This window comes from Ranitomeya imitator, chromosome 4, assembly GCF_032444005.1.
Source record: "Ranitomeya imitator isolate aRanImi1 chromosome 4, aRanImi1.pri, whole genome shotgun sequence".
NCBI lineage: Eukaryota > Metazoa > Chordata > Amphibia > Anura > Dendrobatidae > Ranitomeya > Ranitomeya imitator.
This window is the reverse complement of record NC_091285.1, coordinates 222,905,178-222,932,933: the sequence shown is the minus strand read 5'-3', so window position 1 is coordinate 222,932,933 and position 27,756 is coordinate 222,905,178. Positions and strand designations below refer to the sequence as shown.

The 27,756-nt window shown below is 52.0% G+C and overlaps 2 protein-coding genes across 7 annotated transcripts in view; one reads left to right on the top strand and one right to left on the bottom strand.

Moving 5' to 3' along the window:
- Nucleotides 1-25,132, bottom strand: part of CEP290 (centrosomal protein 290) — a 361,160-nt gene extending 336,028 nt beyond the window's left edge. For both annotated transcript variants that reach the window (XM_069764386.1, XM_069764388.1), the window contains exons 1-5: nucleotides 24,930-25,132; nucleotides 14,862-14,979; nucleotides 6,288-6,365; nucleotides 3,889-3,958; nucleotides 2,465-2,511 (exon numbers count right to left, since the gene is read on the bottom strand). In XM_069764386.1, the coding sequence (XP_069620487.1) occupies nucleotides 2,465-2,511; nucleotides 3,889-3,958; nucleotides 6,288-6,365; nucleotides 14,862-14,963 (297 nt within the window). In that variant the 5' untranslated portion in view covers nucleotides 14,964-14,979; nucleotides 24,930-25,132. The remainder of the gene's footprint in view (nucleotides 1-2,464; nucleotides 2,512-3,888; nucleotides 3,959-6,287; nucleotides 6,366-14,861; nucleotides 14,980-24,929) is intronic.
- TMTC3 (transmembrane O-mannosyltransferase targeting cadherins 3) overlaps nucleotides 14,260-27,756 on the top strand; it is a 114,204-nt gene continuing 100,707 nt past the window's right edge. Inside the window, exon 1 of one of the 5 annotated variants that reach the window (XM_069764392.1) lies at nucleotides 14,260-14,278. Coding sequence is in view for 2 of the 5 variants with exons in the window: in XM_069764390.1 (XP_069620491.1) it covers nucleotides 25,474-25,520 (47 nt within the window). In the remaining 3 variants the exon portion in view is untranslated. Of the gene's footprint in view, nucleotides 14,279-25,208; nucleotides 25,532-27,756 lie in introns of those variants that run through there. The other 4 variants (XM_069764390.1, XM_069764389.1, XM_069764393.1 and 1 more) reach the window with 4 other exon arrangements.

The following is a 27,756-nucleotide window of genomic DNA, read 5'->3' as shown; positions in this document are numbered from 1 at the left end:
ACTAGAAGGAGGGAACAGGCCATGCCTCCTCATGTCAGACTGCAGCGAAGGAGACATTATCAGGGGATTGCTGCTACTAGAAGGCGAGAACAGGCCATGCCCCCTCATCTCAGACTGCAGTGAAGGAGACATTATCAGGGGCAGTGCTGCTACTAGAAGGCGGGAACAGGCCATGCCCCCTCATCTCAGACAGCAGTGACGGAGACATTATCAAGGACAGTGCTGCTACTAGAAGGCGGGAACAGGCCATGCCCCCTCATGTCAGACAGCAGTGACGGAGACATTATCAGGGGCAGTGCTGCTACTAGAAGGAGGGAACAGGCCATGCCCCCTCATCTCAGACTGCAGTGACGGAGACATTATCAGGGGGATTGCTGCTACTAGAAGGCGGGAACAGGCCATGCCCCCTCATCTCAGACTGCAGTGACGGAGACATTATCAGGGGCAGTGCTGCTACTAGAAGGTGGGAACAGGCCATGCCCCCTCATCTCAGACTGCAGTGACGGAGACATTATGAGGAGCAGTGCTGCTACTAGAAGGCGGGAACAGGCCATGCCCCCTCATCTCAGACTGCAGTGACGGAGACATTATGAGGAGCAGTGCTGCTACTAGAAGGCGGGAACAGGCCATGCCCCCTCATCTCAGACTGCAGTGAAGGAGACATTATCAGGGGCAGTGCTGCTACTAGAAGGAGGGAACAGGCCATGCCCCCTCATGTCAGACTGCAGCGAAGGAGACATTATCAGGGGATTGCTGCTACTAGAAGGCGAGAACAGGCCATGCCCCCTCATCTCAGACTGCAGTGAAGGAGACATTATCAGGGGCAGTGCTGCTACTAGAAGGCGGGAACAGGCCATGCCCCCTCATCTCAGACAGCAGTGACGGAGACATTATCAAGGACAGTGCTGCTACTAGAAGGCGGGAACAGGCCATGCCCCCTCATGTCAGACAGCAGTGACGGAGACATTATCAGGGGCAGTGCTGCTACTAGAAGGAGGGAACAGGCCATGCCCCCTCATCTCAGACTGCAGTGACGGAGACATTATCAGGGGGATTGCTGCTACTAGAAGGCGGGAACAGGCCATGCCCCCTCATCTCAGACTGCAGTGACGGAGACATTATCAGGAGCAGTGCTGCTACTAGAAGGCGGGAACAGGCCATGCCCCCTCATTTCAGACTGCAGTGAAGGAGACATTATCAGGGGGATTGCTGCTACTAGAAGGTGAGAACAGGCCATGCCCCCTCATTTCAGACTGCAGTGACGGAGACATTATCAGGGGCAGTGCTGCTACTAGAAGGCGGGAACAGGCCATGCCCCCTCATCTCAGACTGCAGTGAAGAATATTATCAGGGGCAGTGCTGCTACTAGAAGGTGGGAACAGGCCATGCCCCCTCATCTCAGACTACAGTGAAGGAGACATTATCAGGGGATTGCTGCTACTAAATGGCAGGAACAGGCCATGCCCCCTCATCTCAGACTGCAGTGACAGAGACATTATCAGGGGCAGTGCTGCTACTAGAAGGTGGGAACAGGCCGTGCCCCCTCATTTCAGACTGCAGTGACGGAGACATTATCAGGGGCAGTGCTGCTACTAGAAGCGAGAACAGGCCATGCCCCCTCATTTCAGACTGCAGTGACGGAGACATTATCAGGGGCAGTGCTGCTACTAGAAGGCGAGAACAGGCCGTGCCCCCTCATCTCAGACTGCAGTGAAGAATATTATCAGGGGAGCTCGCGGGTATTAGAAGCCAGACCAGGCAACTCCCCATGATCTGTGGCGTTATGTTCCAGAAGGAAGGTGGAGGAGTAAGGAGCTCTGGTAACACATTGGATTGCAGGTATTGTGAGAGTTACATATCGACTGCTCACCACGGGGAAGCAGTGAATATTCCAGCAGCTGACATCGGCGTGTGAGGGCGTATGGCAGTAACATTAAGTCAGCTACCGGTATCAGAACAGGATCCCGCACTGTGAGGGAGGGGAGGCAAACTGAGTAGAATTGAGTTTGTATTTTTTTGTGTGTGCAGCATGATGGGGGCCATATATACCAGGATGGGGGACCATGTATACCTGGAAAGGGGGTGATGTATACCAGGATTGGATGGGGATCATACATATCAAGATGGGGGGAGCATTTATACCAAGGTGGGGATCATATACAGTATACCAGGATGGTGGACATTAGTACAGAATTGGGGGACATTACCCCTATAACAGTGTCAGAATTACCCCCATAACAGTGTGTCATGACCACAAATATTTGCAGACATTTTTTTTCTATTTTCCTCCTGTAAAACCTAGGGATGTCTTATGGTCCAGTGAGTCATATAGTCTGAATAATACGGTATGCATCATGAACATATATGAGAAGATAAAGATTTACTGCAGTAAAAGCTGAAGCAACATTGCTGAAATTGAGAAAATCAAATAGGCAAACAGTGTTTAATAAATCGTGAACCTTACCTCCATTTCATTTTCCAGTTGTTTCATTTTATTTCTCAGTTGGTTTTCTAGTAAAAGAAAAGAATGTATCAGGGTGAAGTAAAGACGTTGGTAATCTGCAGAATACACTGTAGACACTATAATAGATTACCAACATTGGCCTTTTTTGAAGTTATGCGCTTTATGTGTATACTAGCTATGGGCCGCCCATCAGAAGCAGTGGCAGGATTTCATGGTACTGACTTTTTTGCAGCTCTATCATGCAAGCAACCCCACTTTCTAAAAAGAACTAATGTGTGAGGGTAAACACAGCACAACAATTGAGCTCTGCTAAATCTGCAGCAGAGAAAACTGTATGATTTTCACAATTACTGCACCCAGTAAGCTAAGTGATACATCGCTGGAATCATGGTCTCAGTCCCAACCTCATGCTGCTGTCACATTATATAACAAAAGTCTGCTGGAAGATACCCTTTTAAAAGAGAAAAATTGGACTCTGAGGCCTAAAGCAAGATCTATGCGGTGAAGTGTCAGCGTAAAACTGACAGATCTTCTACCTGATCGCTAATCTAATAAGTTAAAGTTCCAAGTAGAGACTAAGTAAAAAAAAAAAATATGAAAAAATTATGGAAAACTATTTCTCCACTAAAAACGCTGCTTTTTGTAAAAGCGAATGAAAGTAGAGCTGAAATGGAGCATGTGCACCATTCAAGATTGGCCTCTGCAGAGCCACCCTATTGGGACACAGAGCCCCTTTCTGGAGATCACTGAGGTCTCAGTGGTTGGGTCAGTATCAGTATGTTATCCCCTATCAATTCTGAAAATACTCGGTTATAGAAATAAGCACAACTACATTTTCTAGCACATATATTTGCTATGATTCACAGGTAAAACCTCTGGTTATGCTGTAACAGCCGTGGGTGATCAAGACTGTGGAAACCCTGCGGGATCAATTTTACTAACCTACCTCTTTTTATACATTAAACTGAAACAAACTAATTACTTTGGGAACAGAAAACAAAACCCGGGATGAGGCTTTTAACTGAAAAAGCAAATACTGTAGCCAGTGTATAGATGGAAGCCTGAACCCAAGGCTTAGTATCCATATATCCAAAGCACGGTCTGTGCACGGTGACCAATGAAAGAATAATTTTGCAAGTAATTCCACAGTTTTACCAGCAACATTGTGCAGGCATTAGCCACCATATCTGGGCAGGGTTTGGCTGTCAGATTTCCATCAGATTACCCTCTTAAGGTTTGTGCAAAGAGTAGTTAACAGTTTCCCTATGACACTGAATAGGTGATAAGTGGTAGATCAGGAGCCCACTTTCTGTGACCTCACCGCTCCCAAATCCTAAACATGAACGGAGATGTGCTAAACCTGTGCTCTTACCCTCAGTTTCCCAGAACTATGAAAAAGCACATACAAGTCCCTGGCTACTTACCGGTCTTGGCTTGCTCCTCTGCTGCCTTTCCAGCTTCTTCTAATACAAACTCAACCTCCTGAGATTTTATCTATAGAAAAGAAAAATTAAATTAAAGAAAAAAGGGAAAAATGTCTGATACTGTGTTATTGCAAAACGCACAGATTTGCAAATATTAGATTTAGGAAGGCAAGTTAAGGGGACAGGATTTAAGACGGAAATGAGAGGACATTGCATATGTATTATTGCATATATACGACCCTTGAAATGGTATATAAGAATTAGAGTTCAGTATTAACATGATAGATTTTCAAATTTTTAGGACCCTCACTAATCACTAGAACATAGCAGTAGCATTGCTATGAAATTGCGGTGCCCCTTTGACTACACATCTAATTTGGCTGAATCTTAAGAGAAAATAGTAGCCATCTTGGTTCCACCTGGTGAAGCAGCCACCACATGCAGGCGAAGAGTGAATGGAGAGGTGGCCAAGCAGGACCTAGGATGTCTCAGCACAAAAAAACAGATGAACAAGAAGGAACCCTATTCTAGAGATGGATGTGGGTCTTGAGGATGAGATATATCTGCGAATATGCTTTAAAGAGGTTGCCCACTACTTTATCATTGGCCTATCCTTAAGTTAGGTCATCAATGTCTGATCGGTCAGGGTCCGACACCCAACACCCCCGCAGATCAGCTGCTATCATTGTAGGCAGCCGTCGGACGTAAATGCTCAATTGCGGAGCTGCTCTGTCTTCTGAGTGGCTGAGACTGGGTACTGCGCATCCGCCTCCTATTCAAATCAACCGAGAACAGCTGATCGGCGGGGGTGCCGGGTGTCGGACCCTGAATGATCAGACACTGATGACCTCTCCTAAGGATACGTCATCAATGATGAAGTCTACAAAGGTAGGAAGACTGTTTTACAGCTTGTTCCTCAGTGGAAATTCCAGTTAGGCCAATACTCAACTAAATATGTCTCCGGACACAAGTCTGAGTAGGGCAAGCTATACCCTGCTGTCCAGCCTCTGCATGGAAACAACTTGGTTCTGGACAAGAGTAAGATGTTCACGAGGGTACTGAAAATTGTGTGCATGGTTCCTTTTGTAGCGTGGCTTCCATCTAGTCCAGTTTCAAACAGGGAGATAACTTTTGTAGCAAGAGCCTGAAAAGACAGGAGCTAGGAGGGCCCCATTTTTACAATAGTGTAAAATATTTGTGGGCAATCCCTGAAAACACACTAAGGGTACCGTCACACTAAGCGACGCTGCAGCGATACCGACAACGATCCGGATCGCTGCAGCGTCGCTGTTTGGTCGCTGGAGAGCTGTCACACAGACAGCTCTCCAGCGACCAACGATCCCGAGGTCCCCGGTAACCAGGGTAAACATCGGGTTACTAAGCGCAGGGCCGCGCTTAGTAACCCGATGTTTACCCTGGTTACCATCCTAAAAGTAAAAAAATAACCGCTACATACTTACCTACCGCTGTCTGTCCTCGGCGCTGTGCTTCTCTGCTCTGGCTGTGAGCGCCGGGCAGCCGGAAAGCAGAGCGGTGACGTCACCGCTCTGCTTTCCGGCCGCTGTGCTCACAGCCAGAGCAAAGAAGCACAGCGCCGAGGACAGACAGCGGTAGGTAAGTATGTAGCGGTTGTTTTTTTACTTTAACGATGGTAACCAGGGTAAACATCGGGTTACTAAGCGCGGCCCTGCGCTTAGTAACCCGATGTTTACCCTGGTTACCAGCGAAGACATTGCTGAATCGGTGTCACACACGCCGATTCAGCGATGTCTACGGGGAGTCCAGCGACGAAACAAAGTTCTGGACTTTCTTCCCCGACCAGCGACAGCACAGCAGGGGCCTGATCGCTGCTGCCTGTCACACTGGACGATATCGCTAGCCAGGACGCTGCAACGTCACGGATCGCTAGCGATATCGTCTAGTGTGACGGTACCTTAAAGCTTCCAATACACTAAGTGGCATATTGACATCAAAGTTCCCAACAATACCATGAAAATGTCGCCACATTGAGTGATTGGTGACAGTTATTGGTGATTGTTGTGTCCTATCCCTCCACCTGCACCATCTGAACCTAACCGCAGAGAAAACAGCAATTATTCCAAATACATTATTAAAATAGCACTTCAAGCAGATGGTGCTACAGAGTGTAGTCTACTGCCTATGAGGTAGTCAGAGCTACACATTTGCTTATAAAATGATAAAAAGTGTTTGTGTTCTCATTCACTTACTAATGTCTGAGGACCTGAAGGTATAATAAAAACCCTACAGAACTTAATTAATATAATGGCTAATCTTTCTTAATCTAAAATCAAAAACCCCATTTAACGGTGTAATCCAAAAGTGGTAAGAATGTGTGGTTGTGTAATATAGTACATGGCAGTACAACAGTGTCTTCAAACCTTCATTAAGGACTGTGTGATTCGGAAAAGCTGGATCAAATTCTCATTGGTTTCTCCTTTTAAATTGCTGCTGTTCACCTGTAATAAGACAAAGGAAATTGAATATTTAATACTTAAAAGGGTTTATTAAGGACTTTTTTTTTTTTTTTTTTTTACCTAGGAGGCTTAGAACTTTCAGGTAAGGTACTTGCCTGTCCTGTTTGTTGGCAATTTCTCCTAGCTCAGAGCGGTCGTGGACTGTTCTTGATGACGATTTTCCTGCTTCCTGCAATGTAACATCAATAGAGCAATTCCTTCTCTTCCATTCTGCTCTGTCGACGGGGTGGCACTGCTAATGTCAAGATGACTGATGATTGATAGCCAGCTCCCTGCAGTTAGAAAGTGGGGAGCCAGCTGTCAGTCAACATGACGATGGCAGTAACACACCATCCGTAGAGCGGAAAGAATTACCTGCTAGTAAGTTCTAAGCCCCATAGGGAAAAAAACAAAGTCCCAGCTGATCCTTTTAGGCTGTGTGCCCACGTTGCATTTTTTATGTGTTTCCGCCGCAGCGGAAACGCTTAAAAAATGCTTAAAAATGCATTCCCATGCAATCCTATGGGATTCCGCAGTTGCTGTGCCCATGCTGCGGATTTTCCCGCTGCAGAATCGCATAGCGGTAAAATCCGCAGCATGTTCATTATTTCTGCGGAATCAGGCCGATTCCGCCGCCATAGGATTGCATTGAAACGCTCACTTTACACACGTGGCTATGCCCACCATGTGTAAAGTGAGCGCTTCATGTGCGGATGGTACCCAGCGTCTGCAGGAGAGGAGACTCTCCTCCAGGCTCTGGGTACCATATTCCTGTAAAAAAAAAAAATAAATAAAATATAGGGATATACTTACCATCTGATGGCCCCCGGAGTCCTGCCGCTTCTCAGTTTGGAAAAGCGCAAGCATTCTGCAAGCTAAAAACGCTTGCAAAACGCTTGTGTTTTGCAGGAAAACGCATGTGAATTCCGCATGCGTTTTTCCCGCGGCAGGGAGATGAAGAAATGCTGCGGACATTTCCGCAGCATTTTTGCAACGTGGGCAATAGCCTTAAAGAGATATTCTCAGCCTATCGCCAACTTGTGGATTAGTTAAGTTGGACCTCTGGAGCTCCTGCTGATCATGAGAACTGGGTTCTGAACTGTCTGGTCGGAAACAAGCAGTGGGTGTATTTAATAACTATGGGATCGCCAGAGAAAACCATACTTATCTATTGCCAGCATTTCCAGGCACTTTTCAGTTCCAACAATAAAATTCAGAACTCCATTCTCAATATCTATGGGGGTCCGACTACTATTCTGTGTTGATTACTTTAAAGCAGAGGTCCCCAACATTTCTGACTGAGAGCCACATCCAGCCTTGAGAGATGGTCACGAGCCACATCCAGGTCCCACCCCCCTCACAATAGTGCCAACCAAAGCCCAAAATACAGGCATAATGGTAACCAAAGTTTTTCCACAAAAATCAATCACACCAAAGAAGTATACAAAGATCTAGGGGTTCCTACAATACCACACATTCAGTATTCTCCTACAGAGCACTCGCAAGACTGTCACATCCAGCTTCAAGCACCTCCTCTGACAGGTGGTATCATCTTGTCTCCAGAGTACCATACTTAAATCATCTCAAAACCCCTAAGACCAGTCCATGTGCATCCAGGTCTGCTCTTCTGTGCAGGGCTGCTCACAAAATTCACCATTTTCAGAGGTGCTCTTCATACCTGTTTGCTAGAACTGGAGCTAATGCACCAAGCTGGCAGACAGCCGCGAGCCACTTTTCATGGGACCCCGAGCTACATGTGGCTCCGGAGCTACAGGTTGGGGACCCCTGCTTTAAAGCGTAATCGTCATTTTAATTTTTATTTCATAAATATTACACACGAAAATAAGCAACTTTGTAATATATCTTATCAAAGAAATCTGCTTCTTTCTCTGATCCGTCGTTATCAAAATTTTCAATTCTGAGGTAAAAATCTGTATTCTGTGGAGACAGGCGCACCCATTACTGAGTTAGGAGATAGCTGCTGCTATTGATATAATTGTATGTATATGGAAGAGCTATAGTCCGAGCTCCTCCCCATCTCCCTTCTATCTAGATGACAATCAGTGCTGTGGACGGGATTATACAGAGCTGAGCACTGAAAGATCTGCAGCAGTTACTAGTCCTAGTTACTTACCGATAACAGTGTTTTTCAGAGCCCATGACAGCACCATGAGAGAGGTGTTCCGCCCTTCAAGGACAGGAAACCTACAGACATAAAAGGGCGGCACCTCTACCACGCATCAGTTGGATCACAGAGCACGAGAGGACCTCCCAAGGTTATCGGCATACAATACACCTAACACCAGATGATTACACAATCATGAATACTTACAAGGGGAAGAAGTGCTCACACACACACACACGAAGGGAGTGCCGTCATGGGCTCCGAAAAATAACATTATCTCTAAGTAACTAAGACTTTATTCGGTCTCCCATGACAGCACCACGAGAGAATTACAGAGAGGTAAGAAATTCAGGGAGAAACTACAGCTTGAAGCACCCTTAACCCAAATGTGAGATCGGAAGAGGCACCCATATCCAGCCTATAATGCTTATAAAAGTTGGAAAGGGAAGACCATGAACCTGCCTTACACATCTGCTCAATCGAGACCTCCGATCTTTCCGCCAAAGAGGCTGCCATTGCCAGTATGGAGTGAGCCTTCAGACCTTCTGGTGATGTCTTGTCACTTGACACATAAGCTAACAGTACAGCCTCCCTAATCAAGCTAAAGTGCTTTTTGACACCCTAAGAACCTTTCTAGCCCCCTGGAAGGACATAAGGAATTATCCTTTTTCCAAGGATGAGTGACTGACACATACTCCAACAGGCAACTTCTAACATCAAGTGTATGAAGCTTTAATTCTTTTTGGTTCTTAGGATTGGGAAGATAGGAAGGGAGAACTATTTCCTGCAGTCTATGAAATTTGGAGGCTACCTTTGGCAAGTAAGATAGATCTAGCTTTAGGATAACCCCATGCTTTAGGAACTGGGTATATGGTGGTAGCCTAGAAAGAGCCCGAATGTCACTCACCCTTCCGACAGATGTTAATGCTACCAGGAGAGCTACTTTAAGGGAAAGCACTTTTGTTGGGGCCGATTCAAGGGGCTCAATGGGAAACCTGGCAAAGCTGTCAGGACGAAGTTCAGGTCCCACGGCATTATTTTCTCCTTAAGGATGGACCTAGATCTACTTGACGCCTTAATAAATCTAGCTATCCAGTAAATCCCCGCGAGATCATAGCTAAACAGGGCCCCCAGGGCTAATACCTGGACTTTAAGAGTATTCGTGGATAGACACATTTCAAGCCATTTCTGAAGGCACTCTAAAATCTGACCTATTGGGACCTCCCCCCGATGCCACAATTTGAGGTGGACAAAAACATTTTCCAGGTTCTGGCGTAGATTTTGGTTGTGACCACCTTCCTACTCTTTAGAAGAGTGGCTATCAAATTAGGAGAAAACCATTTTTCCTCCTCAGCAATGACCTTTCAAATTCCACGCCATCAGCTGAAGCCCTGTCACTCATGGATGGCAGACTGACCACTGTGAGAGGAGATGCGGGAGCTCCAGTAGCACCCAAGTCTCGGTGATCAACATGGTCCTTAGCCATGAAAACCATGCCCTTCTGGGCCTAACGGGGCAACCACAATAATCCTTGCCCTGTCTTCTCTGACCTTTCTCACTACCCTGTGGCAACAGAAGAAAGAGGGAAAAGCCTAAGCTAGCTCGAAGTTCCACCTGATCAGGAAGACATTCACCACCAGTGTTTTTTCTCTGGGGTTGAGAGAACAGAACTGCTTCACCTTTCTGTTCTTTTTGGCATCGATTGGTCTATGTCTGGACAACCCCACATCCGCACAATCTTCTTGAAGATGGAATCATTCAGTACCTACTCTCCCTGCCTAAATAGGTTGCGGCTCAATAAGTCTGCTCTGATATTTTCTTTTATGTGAAGAGCAGTCAGTGATAGAAAATAGTTTTGCGCTACTTGAAATAATCGATCTGCCACCTCCATTAAGGGTCTGGACCAGGTTTCCCCATGGTGGCTGATGTAGGCCACCATCACTTGATTGTCGTGGAGGACTGACATGATGACCCTGATGTTGAAAGTTATCCAATTTACTGGATGGAAGAAAACTCTTGAATCTCTGAATCTAGAATTAGCCCTAGGAATTCATGCACTTTAAGGGGCTTTAGGCGCAATTTCTTAATGTTCAAAAGCAACCGCAAGCGTTCCAAGGTTGCCATTATTTATTTATTTTTTTAATTGCGTCGAGCAATGATCAGCTGACATGCCTACAATAAGAAAATCATCCAGGTAGGGAATAATCAAGGCATTGGTTTCATGAAGATAAGCCATGACCTCTGCTACCACTTTCGTGAAGACCGGAAGGGCAATGGCCAGACCAAAGGGGAGAGCTCTGAACTGAAAATGCCTAATTGTGCCTTCTATGACCACCACCACCCTGAGGAAACGCTGGTGTTCCACAAGTACGGGCACATGATATTGGATCTCAAGGATGCGTACTATGAAACAGTTTTCAAAGATAAGCTTTATTGCTGATCTAGTTAACTTCATTTTGAAGGGGCGTACCTTGAAGAACTGACTTAGTGTTTTCAGGTTAATAATAGTTCTAAAGGAGACGTCTGACCTCCGAATCAGAAGAAGGGTTTTATTTCCCCCTTTACCCCCTTCATGTAAGGGAACCCCAGCCAGGACAGCTTTACGCAACAGCTCCAGGACCTCTGCTTCCAGGGCTTGTTCCGTGGAGGAAGACTGAGAAGAGGTTGTCATGAATCTGTCCAGTGGGATTGAAAGAGACTCTAACTTCAGCCCTGATGTTATCAGGCTACGAACCCAGTCACTATTGGATATTCCACACCAGGAAGGGTAGAAGGTCAAAAGTCATTGGGGTGGATTTTTATGCTGCTACGAGGAGCTCCCAAACCTTATCTTTCCACCTTCTATCATGCCACTTGGCTCAGTCCCTGGAAGGCTTTCCACGGTTAAATTTTCTCCTACTGAATGGACGCCTGTAGGAGGGAATCGACAGACTGGGAAATTTCTTTTTATCGTCCCATGCCTTCCCCAATTAGCTCGTCTAGGACAAGTCCAAACAGGTACCCCCCCTCGGATGGTATAGCGCAAAATTTAGACCTGGCCTGAATGTCCCCGGGCCAGCATTTCAGCCACAGTACTCTCCTGGCTGTATTTGAGAGGGCCGCAGATTTTGTTGCCAACCTGACCAAGTCAGTTGAGGCATCTAATAAGAACACTGCGGCACCCTGTATCATTGGTAATTAATCCAGAATAGTCTCTCTAGAAGTCTTAATCTTCAGTTGAGTCTCTAACTGATCCAACCAGATCATCATAGTTATAAAAACTTGATTCCACCTCACCCAGTTGCTCTATGCTTATCCACCTGGGGTTCAGACACCGGCTTCGCCCTGGCCTCACATCAAGGAAAATAGAAAAAAATTGGAGTCCAGCTCAACAGGGCTGGATTTTTCTTTTCTTTTTCTATTTATTTTTCAAAAGAAAATATGGTGCATACAAAAGAAAAAATTGCATGGTTGACATGACCCAGTCGACGCGTTTTGACTGCACTAGGCAGTTTTACTCATGATCATCATAGACCTAGCCGTACATGTAGACGCTACCGCTGGCCTTAGAGCTGCTGCCGACATGTCCCAGGTGCCTTTAAGGAAGGTGTCCGCCTTTTTATCCAGCAGGTCCTTTAAAGTCCCCATATCCTCAAAGGGCAGAGATGATTTTTTTTATGCCTTGGCTGCATCACGTTTCGGGGACTTATCCCAAGAAGTTGACACTGGGTCGCCAAAGGGATATCTGTTTTTAAACGTTGGAGGAAGGGACATTATCTCTCTGGTCTCTTCCACTCCCGTCGGACCAGAGAGTGGATTTTATAATTCAAGGGGAAGGCTCTGCGCTTCCTCTGGTCTAGTCCCCCAAACATAACATCCTGAACAGATCACTCAGGTTTTGTCTCTATCCTCATAGTATTTCTGACCGCTTTCACCAATTTATCCACCCGATCTATGGGGAAACTGAATCGGCCAGAGTCATCCTCTGACAGAAGAAGACGCTGGTGAAGATAACCTGGAAGAATCCTCACCCCTAAAAAAGTCAGTAGCAGCGTCCGATTCCGGGTATCTAGTCTTTCTTCTTTTTTCCTTTCCCCTTATAGGTCTCTCCTTGGGACAGGGACATCATGGACTCCTAAACCTCCGTCCTAATAATTTCCCTTAAGGTACCGTCACACTGAACGATATCGTTAACGATATCGTTGCTTTTTGTGACGTAGCAACGATATCGTTAACAAAATCGTTGTGTGTGACAGCGACCAACGATCAGGCCCCTGTTGCGAGATTGTTGGTTGCTGGGGAAAGTCCAGAACTTTATTTCGTCGCTGGATCTCCCGCTGACATCGCTGGATCGGCGTGTGTGACGCCGATCCAGCGATGTCTTCACTGGTAACCAGGGTAAATATCGGGTTACTAAGCGCAGGGCCGCGCTTAGTAACCCGATGTTTACCCTGGTTACCAGCGTAAAAGTAAAAAAAAAAAAAACACTACATACTTACCTTCCGCTGTCTGTCCCCGGCGCTGTGCTTCTCTGCAGTCTGCACTGTGAGCGCCGGCCAGCCGGAAAGCAGAGCACAGCGGTGACGTCACCGCTGTGCTTTCCGGCCGCTGTGCTTACACAGTGCAGAGGAGAGCACAGCGCCGGAGGACAGACAGCGGAAGGTAAGACTGTAGTGTTTGTTTTTCTTTACTTTTACGCTGGTAACCAGGGTAAACATCGGGTTACTAAGCGCAGCCCTGCACTTAGTAACCCGATGTTTACCCTGGTTACCCGGGGACTTCGGGATTATTGGTCGCTGGAGAGCTGTCTGTGTGACAGCTCTCCAGCGACCAAACAGCGACGCTGCAGCGATCGGCATCGTTGTCAGCATCGCTGCAGCGTCGCTTAGTGTGACGGTACCTTTAGACCTTAGACACTTAGGTGTCTCCTCTGCTACCGTCTGCTGGATACAAGACTGACATAACTTCTTTGGATAGAGGGAAGACCTGCAAAGTGCACATTCTATTGTTCACTTCTTTCCCTGGCAGGATCAGGAGAAAAAGGGGAAGACTACATCACCAAGTGAACTTTCACAAAGATCACTTACCAGTGAAAATCAAATGAATTACGGATTATGGGGGTTGGGACACATCTCAGCCGAAGGACTTTCCTTTGGAGGCTGTTGTCCACGATTGTCCACTCTGCTGGAGCTCCTCAGACTGGACCTTTCTGCAGAGTCTAGACTCTCACTTACACGGCCACTTCCCACACATCACGGAGTCGTCGCCGGGATGCACGGGGCTTATGACCGAGCGGCCGCTGCTACTGCTGCTATACAGGATCTGCTGCTCACCTAACGCCATCCTTTCAGAACAAGGATTAGGCCCAGAAGCAAAGAGGTCTGTGCATGTGCACTTTTTAAATGCTGGGCACGCCCCCATCCGATACCCCCGGAAATCCGGGTCAGCAGGTCACCTGGTCCAAAGCGCCATTTTGGAGCCCTTCCCCAGAGCTCACTAGTAGCGCCCCCGGAGTGCCCCGCCCCCCCGGAGACCGCTGGTCATCATGCCGATGGATCCGGACATCCTGGCCACGCCACAGAGCCCGCTTCCAGATGCGACACCATTGTGCCCCGGCAACGTCACCACGGAACCCTACAGCCGCGCCATCAGGGCATGCCCTGGCTGCGTCACCGGACACGCCCCGCAGCTCCGCCCCAGACAACTCTGGACACGCCACCGGGCCGGAAGTACTACAGGACTCGCCGCACGACATCAGGGCCAGTCGCTCCAGAGCACGCCACACACAGGAGACACCACTGGCAAGCTCCAGGTATACGCACCTGTCTTCAGGAGTTGACCATCCGGAGCTGGTTATCCTCCCCAGACACTGCTCCACTCACTATTGTGCAGTGCACCCAGGACCAACTGTGGTGCTTCTAGGACCCCGCACCGGCCGAGGCAGGGGACCCCCGCTGCCTGAACCGACTGGCCGGGCCTGGGAATTCGATAAATCATTTACCTTCACAGGTATATCTGAAGAGGTTTACCCAGCAAGGACAGGAAACCAACTGACGCGTGGGAGAGATGCCACACTTTTATGTCTGTAGGTTTCCTGACCTTGAAGGGTGGATCCCCTCTCTTGTGGTGCTGACATGGAAGACAGATTAAAAAACTGATTTCATCAAAACTACAGAAAGCATCCCAGTAAGTGACATATCACTGGAATGGGGTCTCTGCCTCTCCATCATGCTGCTCTCAGTTGGGGTAGTAAAACCCAGGTGTCAGATTCCATTTCAAGATAAATGGACAGAAATACACATGTGGGCATCAGTATACTAGCACAACAGGGAAGAATTACACCAACTAAGCATTCCGCCAATTGTCAAACACGGGACTGAGAAAGAGGCACTTACCTGAACCAACATCTTCTGTATCTTCCCTGCTAACCTTTCTTCATTAGGAAGCAAGTCAGGATCGACCTTCATCAGCTTTCCCCAATCTAGAGTTGGAGCCATCTTGATAGGCTAGTGTCTATGACAAATAATTACCATTACATATTTTATAATCATCATCATCTGACTAAAGGATGGAGCAAAAGGTTAAAGGGAACCTGTCACCCCGTTTTTTGAGATTGAGCTATAAATACTGTTAAATAGGGCCTGCGCTGTGCGTTACTATAGTGTATGTAGTGTACCCTGATTCCCCATGTATGCTGAGAAATACATTACCAAAGTCGCCTTTTTCGCCTGTCAATCAGGCTGGTCTGGTCAGGTGGGCGTGTTCACAGCGCTCTTTTCTTCCCCAGCTTTCCGTTGGTGGCGTAGTGGTGTGCGCATGTCCAGAGTTCCGACTTCCCTGCGCCCACGTGAAGACACAGCGCGCGATCTGCGCTGTAATCCCTTGCATCGGTGGGGGCGGCCATCTTCCTGGGGCCGCGCGTGCGCAGATGGAGTGCTCTGCTGCACGGGGCTTCAGGAAAATGGCCGCGGGATGCCGCGCGTGCGCATTAGAGATCGCGGCGGCCATTTTCCCAAAGCCGAGTTTGCATCTCGGCTTTGGGAAAATGGCCGCCGCGATCTCTAATGCGCACGCGCGGCATCCCGCGGCCATTTTCCTGAAGCCCCGTGCAGCAGAGCACTCCATCTGCGCACGCGCGGCCCCAGGAAGATGGCCGCCCCCACCGATGCAAGGGATTACAGCGCAGATCGCGCGCTGTGTCTTCACGTGGGCGCAGGGAAGTCGGAACTCTGGACATGCGCACACCACTACGCCACCAACGGAAAGCTGGGGAAGAAAAGAGCGCTGTGAACACGCCCACCTGACCAGACCAGCCTGATTGACAGGCGAAAAAGGCGACTTTGGTAATGTATTTCTCAGCATACATGGGGAATCAGGGTACACTACATACACTATAGTAACGCACAGCGCAGGCCCTATTTAACAGTATTTATAGCTCAATCTCAAAAAACGGGGTGACAGGTTCCCTTTAATAAGGCAACTTTAATAAACTAGCTGTTTCCAGCCAGCTAACGCTCGGCACGCTCATTACTATCTAATTAACGCTGCTGGTAAATTAAATAATTGGTAAAGTAAATAATGACAACATTCAATAGCGCTTACGCAGGTGGTAAATTAACTTAAAATGAAGTTAATAACAATAATAATCATTAAAAATCTGAATAATACTAATAATACATTTTATTCACAGTGTAAAATCAAAAACAAACTGGATTCAGTAAGATGTGCGTTTTTTATTCATTCCAGCATCTAAACAAATTTCATAACGAAACATAAATTAAGTTAAAATTTCTCTGCAAACACAATCACATGTGTGAGGACGGAGCCTCGTGTGGTAATGTGCGGGGAGGGAGCCTCGTGTGGTAATGTGTGGGGACGGAGCCTCGTGTGGTAATGTGCGGGGAGGGAGCCTCGTGTGGTAATGTGCGGGGAGGGAGCCTCGTGTGGTAATGTGCGGGGAGGGAGCCTCGTGTGGTAATGTGCGGGGAGGGAGCCTCGTGTGGTAATGTGCGGGGAGGGAGCCTCGTGTGGTAATGTGCGGGGAGGGAGCCTCATGTGGTAATGTGCAGGGACGGAGCCTCGTGTGGTAATGTGCGGGGACGGAGACTCGTGTGGTAATGTGCGGGGACGGAGCCTCGTGTGGTAATGTGCGGCGACGGAGCCTCGTGTGGTAATGTGTGGCGACGGAGCCTCGTGTGGTAATGTGGGGGGGGCGGGATTATGTGTGGCAATGTGGTGGGGGGCGGGATTATGTGTGGTGATGTGGTGGGGGTGTGATTATGTGTGATAATGGGGTGGGGGCGGGATTATGTGTGGTGATGTGGTGGGGGTGTGATTATGTGTGGTAATGGGGTGGGGCGGGATTATGTGTGGTGATGTGGTGGGCAGGCGGGATTATGTGTGGTGGTGGGGGGCGGGACTATGTGTGGTGATGTGGTGCGGATTGTGTGTTGTAATGTGGTGGGGGCGGGATTGTGTGTGGTAATGTGGTGGGGGCGGGATTGTGTGTGGTAATGGGGTGCGGGCGGGATTATGTGTGATGATGTGGTGGGGCGGAGCTACTGTGCAGGGGGCGGGATTAGCGAGTAATCACGATGCCTCATATATATATAGATGACAGAAGGTGGCATTTGTACATGTCCTGAAGTAATGTTTTTTTATACTAAGAACATGAGGGGGGTTGGGGGGCAGTGCTTTTCAGGGTCTATCACTTTAGTGCTCATCTAAAGGTGATTATACACATCAAATGAACATAGGCGAGAACCAATGATCGGAGTAGGACCAGCCAGCCATCCAATGGCAGATGTAAGGGAGAAGAAGGATTGTGCATGTTGAGCATGTTCAACATGCCCGACTCTCAATTCGTGTGAGAAATATGCAAATGCCTGAAACCTCTCTCTATTAAGAAAACGTGCACTCTTGGCTTAGAATAGTACTTCAGGTAGTCAGGAAGAATAAGTGTTGGCTGAAAGGACCTTTGAAGACAGCCAGCTGAGGTGTATAACCACCCTAAAATGAATGTAGCTCAAATTTACAGAACATTCACACTTGGGAAAGTAAATTTTGTCCCCGAATGCAGTTAGCATAAAATAAACTGCACTGTACCCCCCTTCCAGTATCTCCGCCTCTGCTCCCACTGTCTGGCACTGACAGTGACATCATATCGACACTGCTGCGGTCAATCAGTGAAATCAGCGGCTCAGCCAGTGTACAATTCTGGTCAAATGTTTTAAGACAAACAAAAAGTTTGGTTATAGGGAATCTGTCACCCCCTTGGACGCGCCTAAGCTATTAATATGGGCAAACAGGTACTAGAATACTTTAACATAGTCATACCTGTATGCCTCAGATCTGCGGTCTTGTTCTTCAGAAATCATCTTTTAATCCTTTATGTTAATCCGTTCTTCCAGGCTTTGAGGCGTATGGTGTTGGGAAGAAAACTTTGCCTTCTGTCTTCATTTGCATGCCTGTCGTCTCCCATCAGCGTCACACGTCCCTGTGACGTCTAGTGGTTATCCCGTGCCTGCGCCCTACAATAGCGAGGGCGGACTATCGCTACTTCAGGGCGCAAGTGTGGGACAACCACTAGATGTCACAGGTCCCCGTGATGCTGATGCACACAAATGAAGACAAGGGCAGAGTTTTCTTTCCGGCACCACACGCCCCAAAGCCTAGAAAAAGGGATTAACATAAAGGATTAAAAGATGATTTCTGACGGCCAAGACAGCAGATATGAGGTAAACAGGTAGGACTATGTTAAGTATTCTAGTACCTGTATGCCCATATTAATAGCTTAGGCATGCCCAAGAAGGTGACAGATTCCCTTTAACACAAAGTCAGGACTCGAACCCAGCAGCTCTGATGCACCAGGTCCGAGCTCTTCACTTTGAGCTACTTCAGCTCGCTGGACAGTTCCTTGCTAACACAGATACTACTACCTGTGCAATTCCCAACTGGCTCCATCTTGTAATCTCCTGACTGAACACCCGACTTAAACCTGGCATTGCACTTCCTTCCTTGAAAGATTATTGAGCTCACAGCCTTAAGGCTATGTGCACACGTTCAGGATTTCTCGCAGAAAACTCCTGAGAAAACCCGGACATTTTCCGCAAGAAAACCGCATGTGTTTTTGCCGCGATTTTGCCGCTTTTTTTACGTGTTTTTGACGCGTTTTTTTCCGGACACTTCCCAATGCATTTTGTAGTGGGAAATCCGCAAAAAAAAAAACCGCAAAATTAATGAACATGCTGCGGTTTTTACCGCGATGCGTTTTTTTTGCGGAAAAAAACGCATCATGCGCACAAAACATGCGGAATTCATTCTAAATGATGGGATGCTTATTGTATGCGTTTTTTGCGGTTTTATAGCGTTTTTAGTGGGAAAAACCGTGAAAAAAACGCAACGTGTGCACACAGCCTTAGTCAAGCTTTCCTTTCACCTACAGCTTCATCCAAGACTATACTGCTGCTCCAGTGTACCAACCTCTGGCTATTCCTGACTATGCAACATGCCATTGCTGCCGCTAGTGGTTGTAATACCACTACGCCAACCCACATCAGTCCGTAAAACAAAAGTTTGCTTCTTCAGTATTCTAGTCACATGGTTATTGAAGTACAATTTGCCGCATTTCATACGTTTTTATTATTCCCTGAATAATATATTGTAGATAATTGAAATATGACCTGGCTTTGCCATAAAGAGCTGGACGTTGTAAAACCTGAAAACATACATGTCAGTGCACTCGATTTTCTAATCATAAGAATTCTCAGTTTTATAGCAATAACCAATGTTAATTGTAAATCCCAAAACGCAATATGCGTTATTAAACGCACCTTATCTGATAACCATAATATTGGATGTGCTCTGTGCAGACCGAGAGTCCATATAACTCAGCAGCTTATCACTTCCAATATTAATAGTGCCGACAGACGCATCACTCCTGCAGGTAGGACTACTTTCACACTAGCGTCGGTACGGGGCCGTCGCCATGCGTCGGCCCGACGTACCGACGCAAACTGCGAAAAAAAAGAACAGCGTGGGCAGCGGATGCAGTTTTACAACGCATCCGCTGCTCCATTGTAAGGTCCGGGGAGGAGGGGGCGGAGTTCCGGCCGTGCATGTGCGGTCGGAAATGGCAGACACGACGCACCCAAAAACGTTACATGGGACGTTTTTTTGTGCCGACGGTCCACGACGGATGCGATGTGTGGCCATACGTCGCAATGTGTCGCTAATGAAAGTCTATGGAGAAAAAACGCATCCTGCAAGCACATTTGCAGGATGCGTTTTTACTCCAAAACGACGCATTGCGACGTACAGCAAACAACGCAAGTGTGAAAGTAGCGTAAACGCTTCATCTCTCCACCAGCGACGGACGTCTTCTATACAGGCACTCGGACTCTAACTGGTGGGCAGACCCAGGCACGGAGGGGACACGAGGAGACGGCTGGGAGGAAGAGAAACTTCTGGATCTTCAATCTCGGATCTTGGTTTCCTGATGGATCAATAACCCGCTCCAAGAACTCAGGTTGGTTACTAATCATGGTTTGCTTTGTTTCTTGTTTGTTTTTCCTGTTTCACTTTCTTACTTTGCTCTTTATTATTTTCTAACTTTTTAAAATTGCACTTTAAGTAGTATATGATGTGATCCGTCCATCGGGATAATAGGGCGGGTGGGAAACTGCTCACATCAAGCCCGGACACGACGGCGGTAGTAACGTGGCACATTCTCCCCGTCTTTCTGCTCCGTGCATCATGGAATAGAGCTTTACATGAGCGAATTGGATTGTACGTGTCACCCAGAAGCTGGACCGCTGGCCCCTTATCACAGTGTGCTGGTCCGAGCGTGGCCCGGGCACAGGGGGCTTCTGTCCATCCACACTGAGCTGGCTATTCTCACACTTGTGTCTTTGAGCATAGTGTGTAGGGGCGACAAGCTCCCCACAGGATATCATACAGGGGATGGTATGGGGGCACACAAGGATGGTAAAGGGGGACACACAGTGGGAGGGTACAGAGGGGATGGTGAGGGGGATGGTAAAGGGGGACACAGTGGGAGGGTACATAGGGGATGGTGCGGGGGAATGGTAAAGGGGGACACACAGTGGGAGGGTACATAGGGGATGGTGCGGGGGATGGTAAAGGGGGACACAGTGGGAGGGTACAGAGGGGATGGTGCGGGGGGATGGTAAAGGGGGACACACAGCGGGAGGGTACAGAGGGGATGGTGCGGGGAGGGTACAGAGGGGGTGGTGCGGGGAGGGTACAGCGGGGATGGTGCGGGAAGGGTACAGAGGAGATGGTGCGGGGAGGGTACAGAGGAGATGGTGCGGGGAGGGTACAGAGGAGATGGTGCGGGGAGGGTACAGAGGGAATGGTGCGGGGAGGGTACAGAGGGGGTGGTGCGGGGAGGGTACAGAGGGAATGGTGCGGGGAGGGTACAGAGAGGATGGTGCGGGGAGGGTACAGAGGGGGTGGTGCGGGGAGGGTACAGAGGGGGTGGTGCGGGGAGGGTACAGCGGGGATGGTGCGGGGAGGGTACAGAGGGGATGGTGCGGGGAGGGTACAGAGGGGATGGTGCGGGGAGGGTACAGAGGGGATGGTGCGGGGAGGGTACAGAGGGGATGGTGCGGGGAGGGTACAGAGGGGGTGGTGCGGGGAGGGTACAGAGGGGGTGGTGCGGGGAGGGTACAGAGGGGGTGGTGCGGGGAGGGTACAGAGGGGATGGTGCGGGGAGGGTACAGCGGGGATGGTGCGGGGAGGGTACAGAGGGGATGGTGCGGGGAGGGTACAGAGTGGGTGGTGCGGGGAGGGTACAGGGGGGGTGGTGCGGGGAGGGTACAGAGGGGATGGTGCGGGGAGGGTACAGCGGGGATGGTGCGGGGAGGGTACAGAGGGGATGGTGCGGGGAGGGTACAGAGGGAATGGTCCGGGGAGGGTACAGAGGGGGTGGTGCGGGGAGGGTACAGAGGGGGTGGTGCGGGGAGGGTACAGAAGGGGTGGTGCGGGGAGGGTACAGAGGGGATGGTGCGGGGAGGGTACAGAGGGGGTGGTGGGGGGAGGGTACAGAGGGGGTGGTGCGGGGAGGGTACAGAGGGGGTGGTGCGGGGAGGGTACAGAGGGGATGGTGCGGGGAGGGTACAGAGGGGATGGTGCGGGGAGGGTACAGAGGGGGTGGTGCGGGGAGGGTACAGAGGGGGTGGTGCGGGGAGAGTACAGAGGGGGTGGTGCGGGGGGATACAGAGAGGGTGGTGCGGGGAGGGTACAGAGGGGGTGGTGCGGGGAGGGTACAGAGGGGATGGTGCGGGGAGGGTACAGAGGGGATGGTGAGGTGGGGAGGGTACAGAGGGGGTGGTGTGGGGAGGGTACAGAGGGGGTGGTGGGGGGAGGGTACAGAGGGGGTGGTGCGGGGAGGGTACAGAGGGGGTGGTGCGGGGAGGGTACAGAGGGGATGGTGCGGGGAGGGTACAGAGGGGGTGGTGCGGGGAGGGTACAGAGGGGGTGGTGCGGGGAGGGTACAGAGGGGGTGGTGCGGGGAGGGTACAGAGGGGGTGGTGCGGGGGGGATACAGAGAGGGTGGTGCGGGGAGGGTACAGAGGGGGTGGTGCGGGGAGGGTACAGAGGGGATGGTGCGGGGAGGGTACAGAGGGGATGGTGAGGTGGGGAGGGTACAGAGGGGGTGGTGCGGGGAGGGTACAGAGGGGATGGTGCGGGGAGGGTACAGAGGGGATGGTGCGGGGGGGATACAGAGAGGGTGGTGCGGGGAGGGTAACAGAGGGGGTGGTGCGGGGAGGGTACAGAGGGGGTGGTGCGGGGAGGGTACAGAGGGGGTGGTGCGGGGGGTATACAGAGAGGGTGGTGCGAGGAGGGTACAGAGGGGGTGGTGCGGGGAGGGTACAGAGGGGGTGGTGCGGGGAGGGTACAGAGGGGGTGGTGAGGTGGGGAGGGTACAGAGGGGATGGCGCGGGGAGGGTACAGAGGGGATGGTGCGGGGGGGATACAGAGAGGGTGGTGCGGGGAGGGTACAGAGGGGGTGGTGCGGGGAGGGTACAGAGGGGGTGGTGCGGGGAGGGTACAGAGCGGGTGGTGCGGGGAGGGTACAGAGGGGGTGGTGCGGGGAGGGTACAGAGGGGGTGGTGAGGTGGGGAGGGTACAGAGGGGATGGCGCGGGGAGGGTACAGAGGGGGTGGTGCGGGGGGGATACAGAGAGGGTGGTGCGGGGAGGGTACAGAGGGGGTGGTGCGGGGAGGGTACAGAGGGGATGGTGCGGGGAGGGTACAGAGGGGATGGTGAGGTGGGGAGGGTACAGAGGGGGTGGTGCGGGGAGGGTACAGAGGGGATGGTGCGGGGAGGGTACAGAGGGGATGGTGCGGGGGGGATACAGAGAGGGTGGTGCGGGGAGGGTACAGAGGGGGTGGTGCGGGGGGGATACAGAGGGGGTGGTGCGGGGAGGGTACAGAGGGGGTGGTGCGGGGAGGGTACAGAGGGGATGGTGCGGGGAGGGTACAGAGGGGATGGTGAGGTGGGGAGGGTACAGAGGGGGTGGTGCGGGGAGGGTACAGAGGGGATGGTGCGGGGGGGATACAGAGAGGGTGGTGCGGGGAGGGTACAGAGGGGGTGGTGCGGGGAGGGTACAGAGGGGGTGGTGCGGGGAGGGTACAGAGGGGGTGGTGCGGGGAGGGTACAGAGGGGGTGGTGCGGGGAGGGTACAGAGGGGATGGTGCGGGGAGGGTACAGAGGGGATGGTGCGGGGGGGATACAGAGAGGGTGGTGCGGGGAGGGTACAGAGGGGGTGGTGCGGGGGGGATACAGAGAGGGTGGTGCGGGGAGGGTACAGAGGGGATGGTGCGGGGAGGGTACAGAGGGGATGGTGAGGTGGGGAGGGTACAGAGGGGGTGGTGCGGGGAGGGTACAGAGGGGATGGTGCGGGGAGGGTACAGAGGGGATGGTGCGGGGGGGATACAGAGAGGGTGGTGCGGGGAGGGTACAGAGGGGGTGGTGCGGGAGGGTACAGAGGGGGTGGTGCGGGGGGGTACAGAGGGGGTGGTGCGGGGAGGGTACAGAGGGGGTGGTGCGGGGAGGGTACAGAGGGGATGGTGCGGGGGGGATACAGAGAGGGTGGTGCGGGGAGGGTACAGAGGGGGTGGTGCGGGGAGGGTACAGAGGGGGTGGTGCGGGGAGGGTACAGAGGGGGTGGTGCGGGGAGGGTACAGAGGGGGTGGTGCGGGGAGGGTACAGAGGGGATGGTGCGGGGAGGGTACAGAGGGGATGGTGCGGGGGGGATACAGAGAGGGTGGTGCGGGGAGGGTACAGAGGGGGTGGTGCGGGGGGGATACAGAGAGGGTGGTGCGGGGAGGGTACAGAGGGGATGGTGCGGGGAGGGTACAGAGGGGATGGTGAGGTGGGGAGGGTACAGAGGGGGTGGTGCGGGGAGGGTACAGAGGGGATGGTGCGGGGAGGGTACAGAGGGGATGGTGCGGGGGGGATACAGAGAGGGTGGTGCGGGGAGGGTACAGAGGGGGTGGTGCGGGAGGGTACAGAGGGGGTGGTGCGGGGGGGTACAGAGGGGGTGGTGCGGGGAGGGTACAGAGGGGGTGGTGCGGGGAGGGTACAGAGGGGATGGTGCGGGGAGGGTACAGAGGGGATGGTGAGGTGGGGAGGGTACAGAGGGGGTGGTGCGGGAGGGTACAGAGGGGGTGGTGCGGGGGGGTACAGAGGGGGTGGTGCGGGGAGGGTACAGAGGGGGTGGTGCGGGGAGGGTACAGAGGGGATGGTGCGGGGAGGGTACAGAGGGGATGGTGAGGTGGGGAGGGTACAGAGGGGATGGTGAGGTGGGGAGGGTACAGAGGGGGTGGTGCGGGGAGGGTACAGAGGGGATGGTGCGGGGAGGGTACAGAGGGGATGGTGAGGTGGGGAGGGTACAGAGGGGGTGGTGCGGGGAGGGTACAGAGGGGATGGTGCGGGGAGGGTACAGAGGGGATGGTGAGGTGGGGAGGGTACAGAGGGGATGGTGAGGTGGGGAGGGTACAGAGGGGATGGTGAGGTGGGGAGGGTACAGAGGGGGTGGTGCGGGGAGGGTACAGAGGGGATGGTGCGGGGAGGGTACAGAGGGGATGGTGAGGTGGGGAGGGTACAGAGGGGGTGGTGCGGGGAGGGTACAGAGGGGATGGTGCGGGGAGGGTACAGAGGGGATGGTGAGGTGGGGAGGGTACAGAGGGGATGGTGAGGTGGGGAGGGTACAGAGGGGGTGGTGTGGGGAGGGCACGCCGTAGGGGCCAGCAGCCTGTGTGCAAGTGCAGGAGCTGAATGTGAAGCGACCACTCACCCCGAGGTGTGGGGGGTCCCTAGGACTATCAATGGGACATACAATTAAGAATGGCAGAATATCTCCGCTGCTGTCCTGTCAGAGAAACATTGATGGACACAGTGACCGCACTGCCCTAATCCCGCGCCCATGCACTCACCAATAGTGTCTCCTACGCCCGAGAAGAAGAGATGGACGCCGGCCCGTCACTTCTCCATGGTTACTGGGCCCCCGGCCTGTGACTGAGGGCGCGGATCCCCCTAAACACTGCGGGACCCTTATACCATAAATCCAGCCCTAGCGCGTCACCGCGGAGGAAGCCGGGAAAATAGAAGCCTGACGCGCGTTGCTAAGAGACGCATTAAACAGCAGCCTGCCCGGAGCCCCTCCCCTACGTGCTAACGGTGACGGCCGGCGTGTCACGCCTCGTTATGGCTCTGTAGCCACGCCCCCAGGGAAGGGACTGAGGTCTTATGTCTTGTGAAAACCCCCATTTCCCTCTGGCCCCAGTGCTGCTCCCCTCAGCACCAGTCTATAAGGCGAGGGTTAGTGGATCATGGCGGTATTCTCAGCAGCTCCGGTGCCGCCTCCATAGCAGCTCCATGAGGTCATTTCCGGGTGTGTGAAGCCCGAGGTGGAGCTGCCGGCCTTCCCTGTCATGGCGGCTCTCACAGCTCGGAGAGAAACCCATTGATGCTCCGTGTATGACAGAACCGAGCGGTGTGTGCAGAGCCCGACTGCAGCTGAGCGAGTAAGTGGCGGGTGCGTGTGATCACCGCCGGCATGTGGGCACTGAGGATGGCACTGGGCTCATATCACCGCCAGACCGGGCATATGGGCAGTGAGGATGGCACTGGGCTCATATCACCGCCAGACCGGGCATATGGGCAGTGAGGATGGCACTGGGCTCATACCACCGCCAGACCGGGCATATGGGCACTGAGGATGGCACTGGGCTCATATCACCGCCAGACCGGGCATATGGGCAGTGAGGATGGCACTGGGCTCATATCACCGCCAGACCGGGCATATGGGCAGTGAGGATGGCACTGGGCTCATACCACCGCCAGACCGGGCATATGGGCAGTGAGGATGGCACTGGGCTCATATCACCGCCAGACCGGGCATATGGGCAGTGAGGATGGCACTGGGCTCATATCACCGCCAGACCGGGCATATGGGCAGTGAGGATGGCACTGGGCTCATACCACCGCCAGACCGGGCATATGGGCAGTGAGGATGGCACTGGGCTCATATCACCGCCAGACCGGGCATATGGGCAGTGAGGATGGCACTGGGCTCATATCACCGCCAGACCGGGCATATGGGCAGTGAGGATGGCACTGGGCTCATATCACCGCCAGACCGGGCATATGGGCAGTGAGGATGGCACTGGGCTCATACCACCGCCAGACCGGGCATATGGGCAGTGAGGATGGCACTGGGCTCATATCACCGCCAGACCGGGCATATGGGCAGTGAGGATGGCACTGGGCTCATACCACCGCCAGACCGGGCATATGGGCAGTGAGGATGGCACTGGGCTCATATCACCGCCAGACCGGGCATATGGGCAGTGAGGATGGCACTGGGCTCATATCACCGCCAGACCGGGCATATGGGCAGTGAGGATGGCACTGGGCTCATATCACCGCCAGACCGGGCATATGGGCAGTGAGGATGGCACTGGGCTCATATCACCGCCAGACCGGGCATATGGGCAGTGAGGATGGCACTGGGCTCATATCGCCGCCAGACCGGGCATATGGGCAGTGAGGATGGCACTGGGCTCATATCGCCGCCAGACCGGGCATATGGGCAGTGAGGATGGCACTGGGCTCATATCGCCGCCAGACCGGGCATATGGGCAGTGAGGATGGCACTGGGCTCATATCGCCGCCAGACCGGGCATATGGGCAGTGAGGATGGCACTGGGCTCATACCGCCGCCAGACCGGGCATATGGGCAGTGAGGATGGCACTGGGCTCATACCACCGCCAGACCGGGCATTTGGGAAGTGAGGATGGTACTGGGCTCATACCACCGCCAGACCGGGCATATGGGCAGTGAGGATGGTACTGGGCTCATACCACCGCCAGACCGGGCATATGGGCAGTGAGGATGGTACTGGGCTCATACCACCGCCAGACCGGGCATATGGGCAGTGAGGATGGCACTGGGCTCATATCACCGCCAGACCGGGCATATGGGCAGTGAGGATGGTACTGGGCTCATACCACCGCCAGACCGGGCATATGGGCAGTGAGGATGGCACTGGGCTCATATCACCGCCAGACCGGGCATATGGGCAGTGAGGATGGTACTGGGCTCATATCACCGCCAGACCGGACAGATGGGCTCCTAGTATCACCAGTGAAAAAGTTAAGTTTCAGCTCACCCCCATCAGCAAATCCATGAGAGTCCACAGGAACATCCGAGCAAGGAAAACGCCACCGCCCAACGTCCTCTGCTGAGTAAGTAAGAAAAAAAATTCCAGCTCCGGAGTAAAAGTCATCAATTTTATTTCCACATATTTAAAATTCGGAAAAAGCTGCTTGCAAGTAACTGCACAACTATTCCAGAAAAGAAGCCATAAGTTAGCTGAACGCGTTTCAAGCACGCATGGTGCTCTGTCTTTGCTGTGGAAATAAAATTGATGACTTTTACTCCGGAGCTGGAATTTTTTTTCTTACTTACTCCTAGTATCACCGCCAGACCGGGCATATGGGCTCCTAGTATCACCGCCAGACCGGGCATATGAGCTCCTAATATTACCGCCAGACCGGGCATATGGGCTCCTAGTATCACCGCCAGACCGGGCATATGAGCTCCTAATATTACCGCCAGACTGGGCATATGGGCTCCTAGTATCACCGCCAGACCGGGCATATGAGCTCCTAATATCACCGCCAGACTGGGCATATGGGCTCCTAGTATCACCACCGGGCATATGAGCAGTGGGCTCCTAGTGTCACCGCCAGACCGGG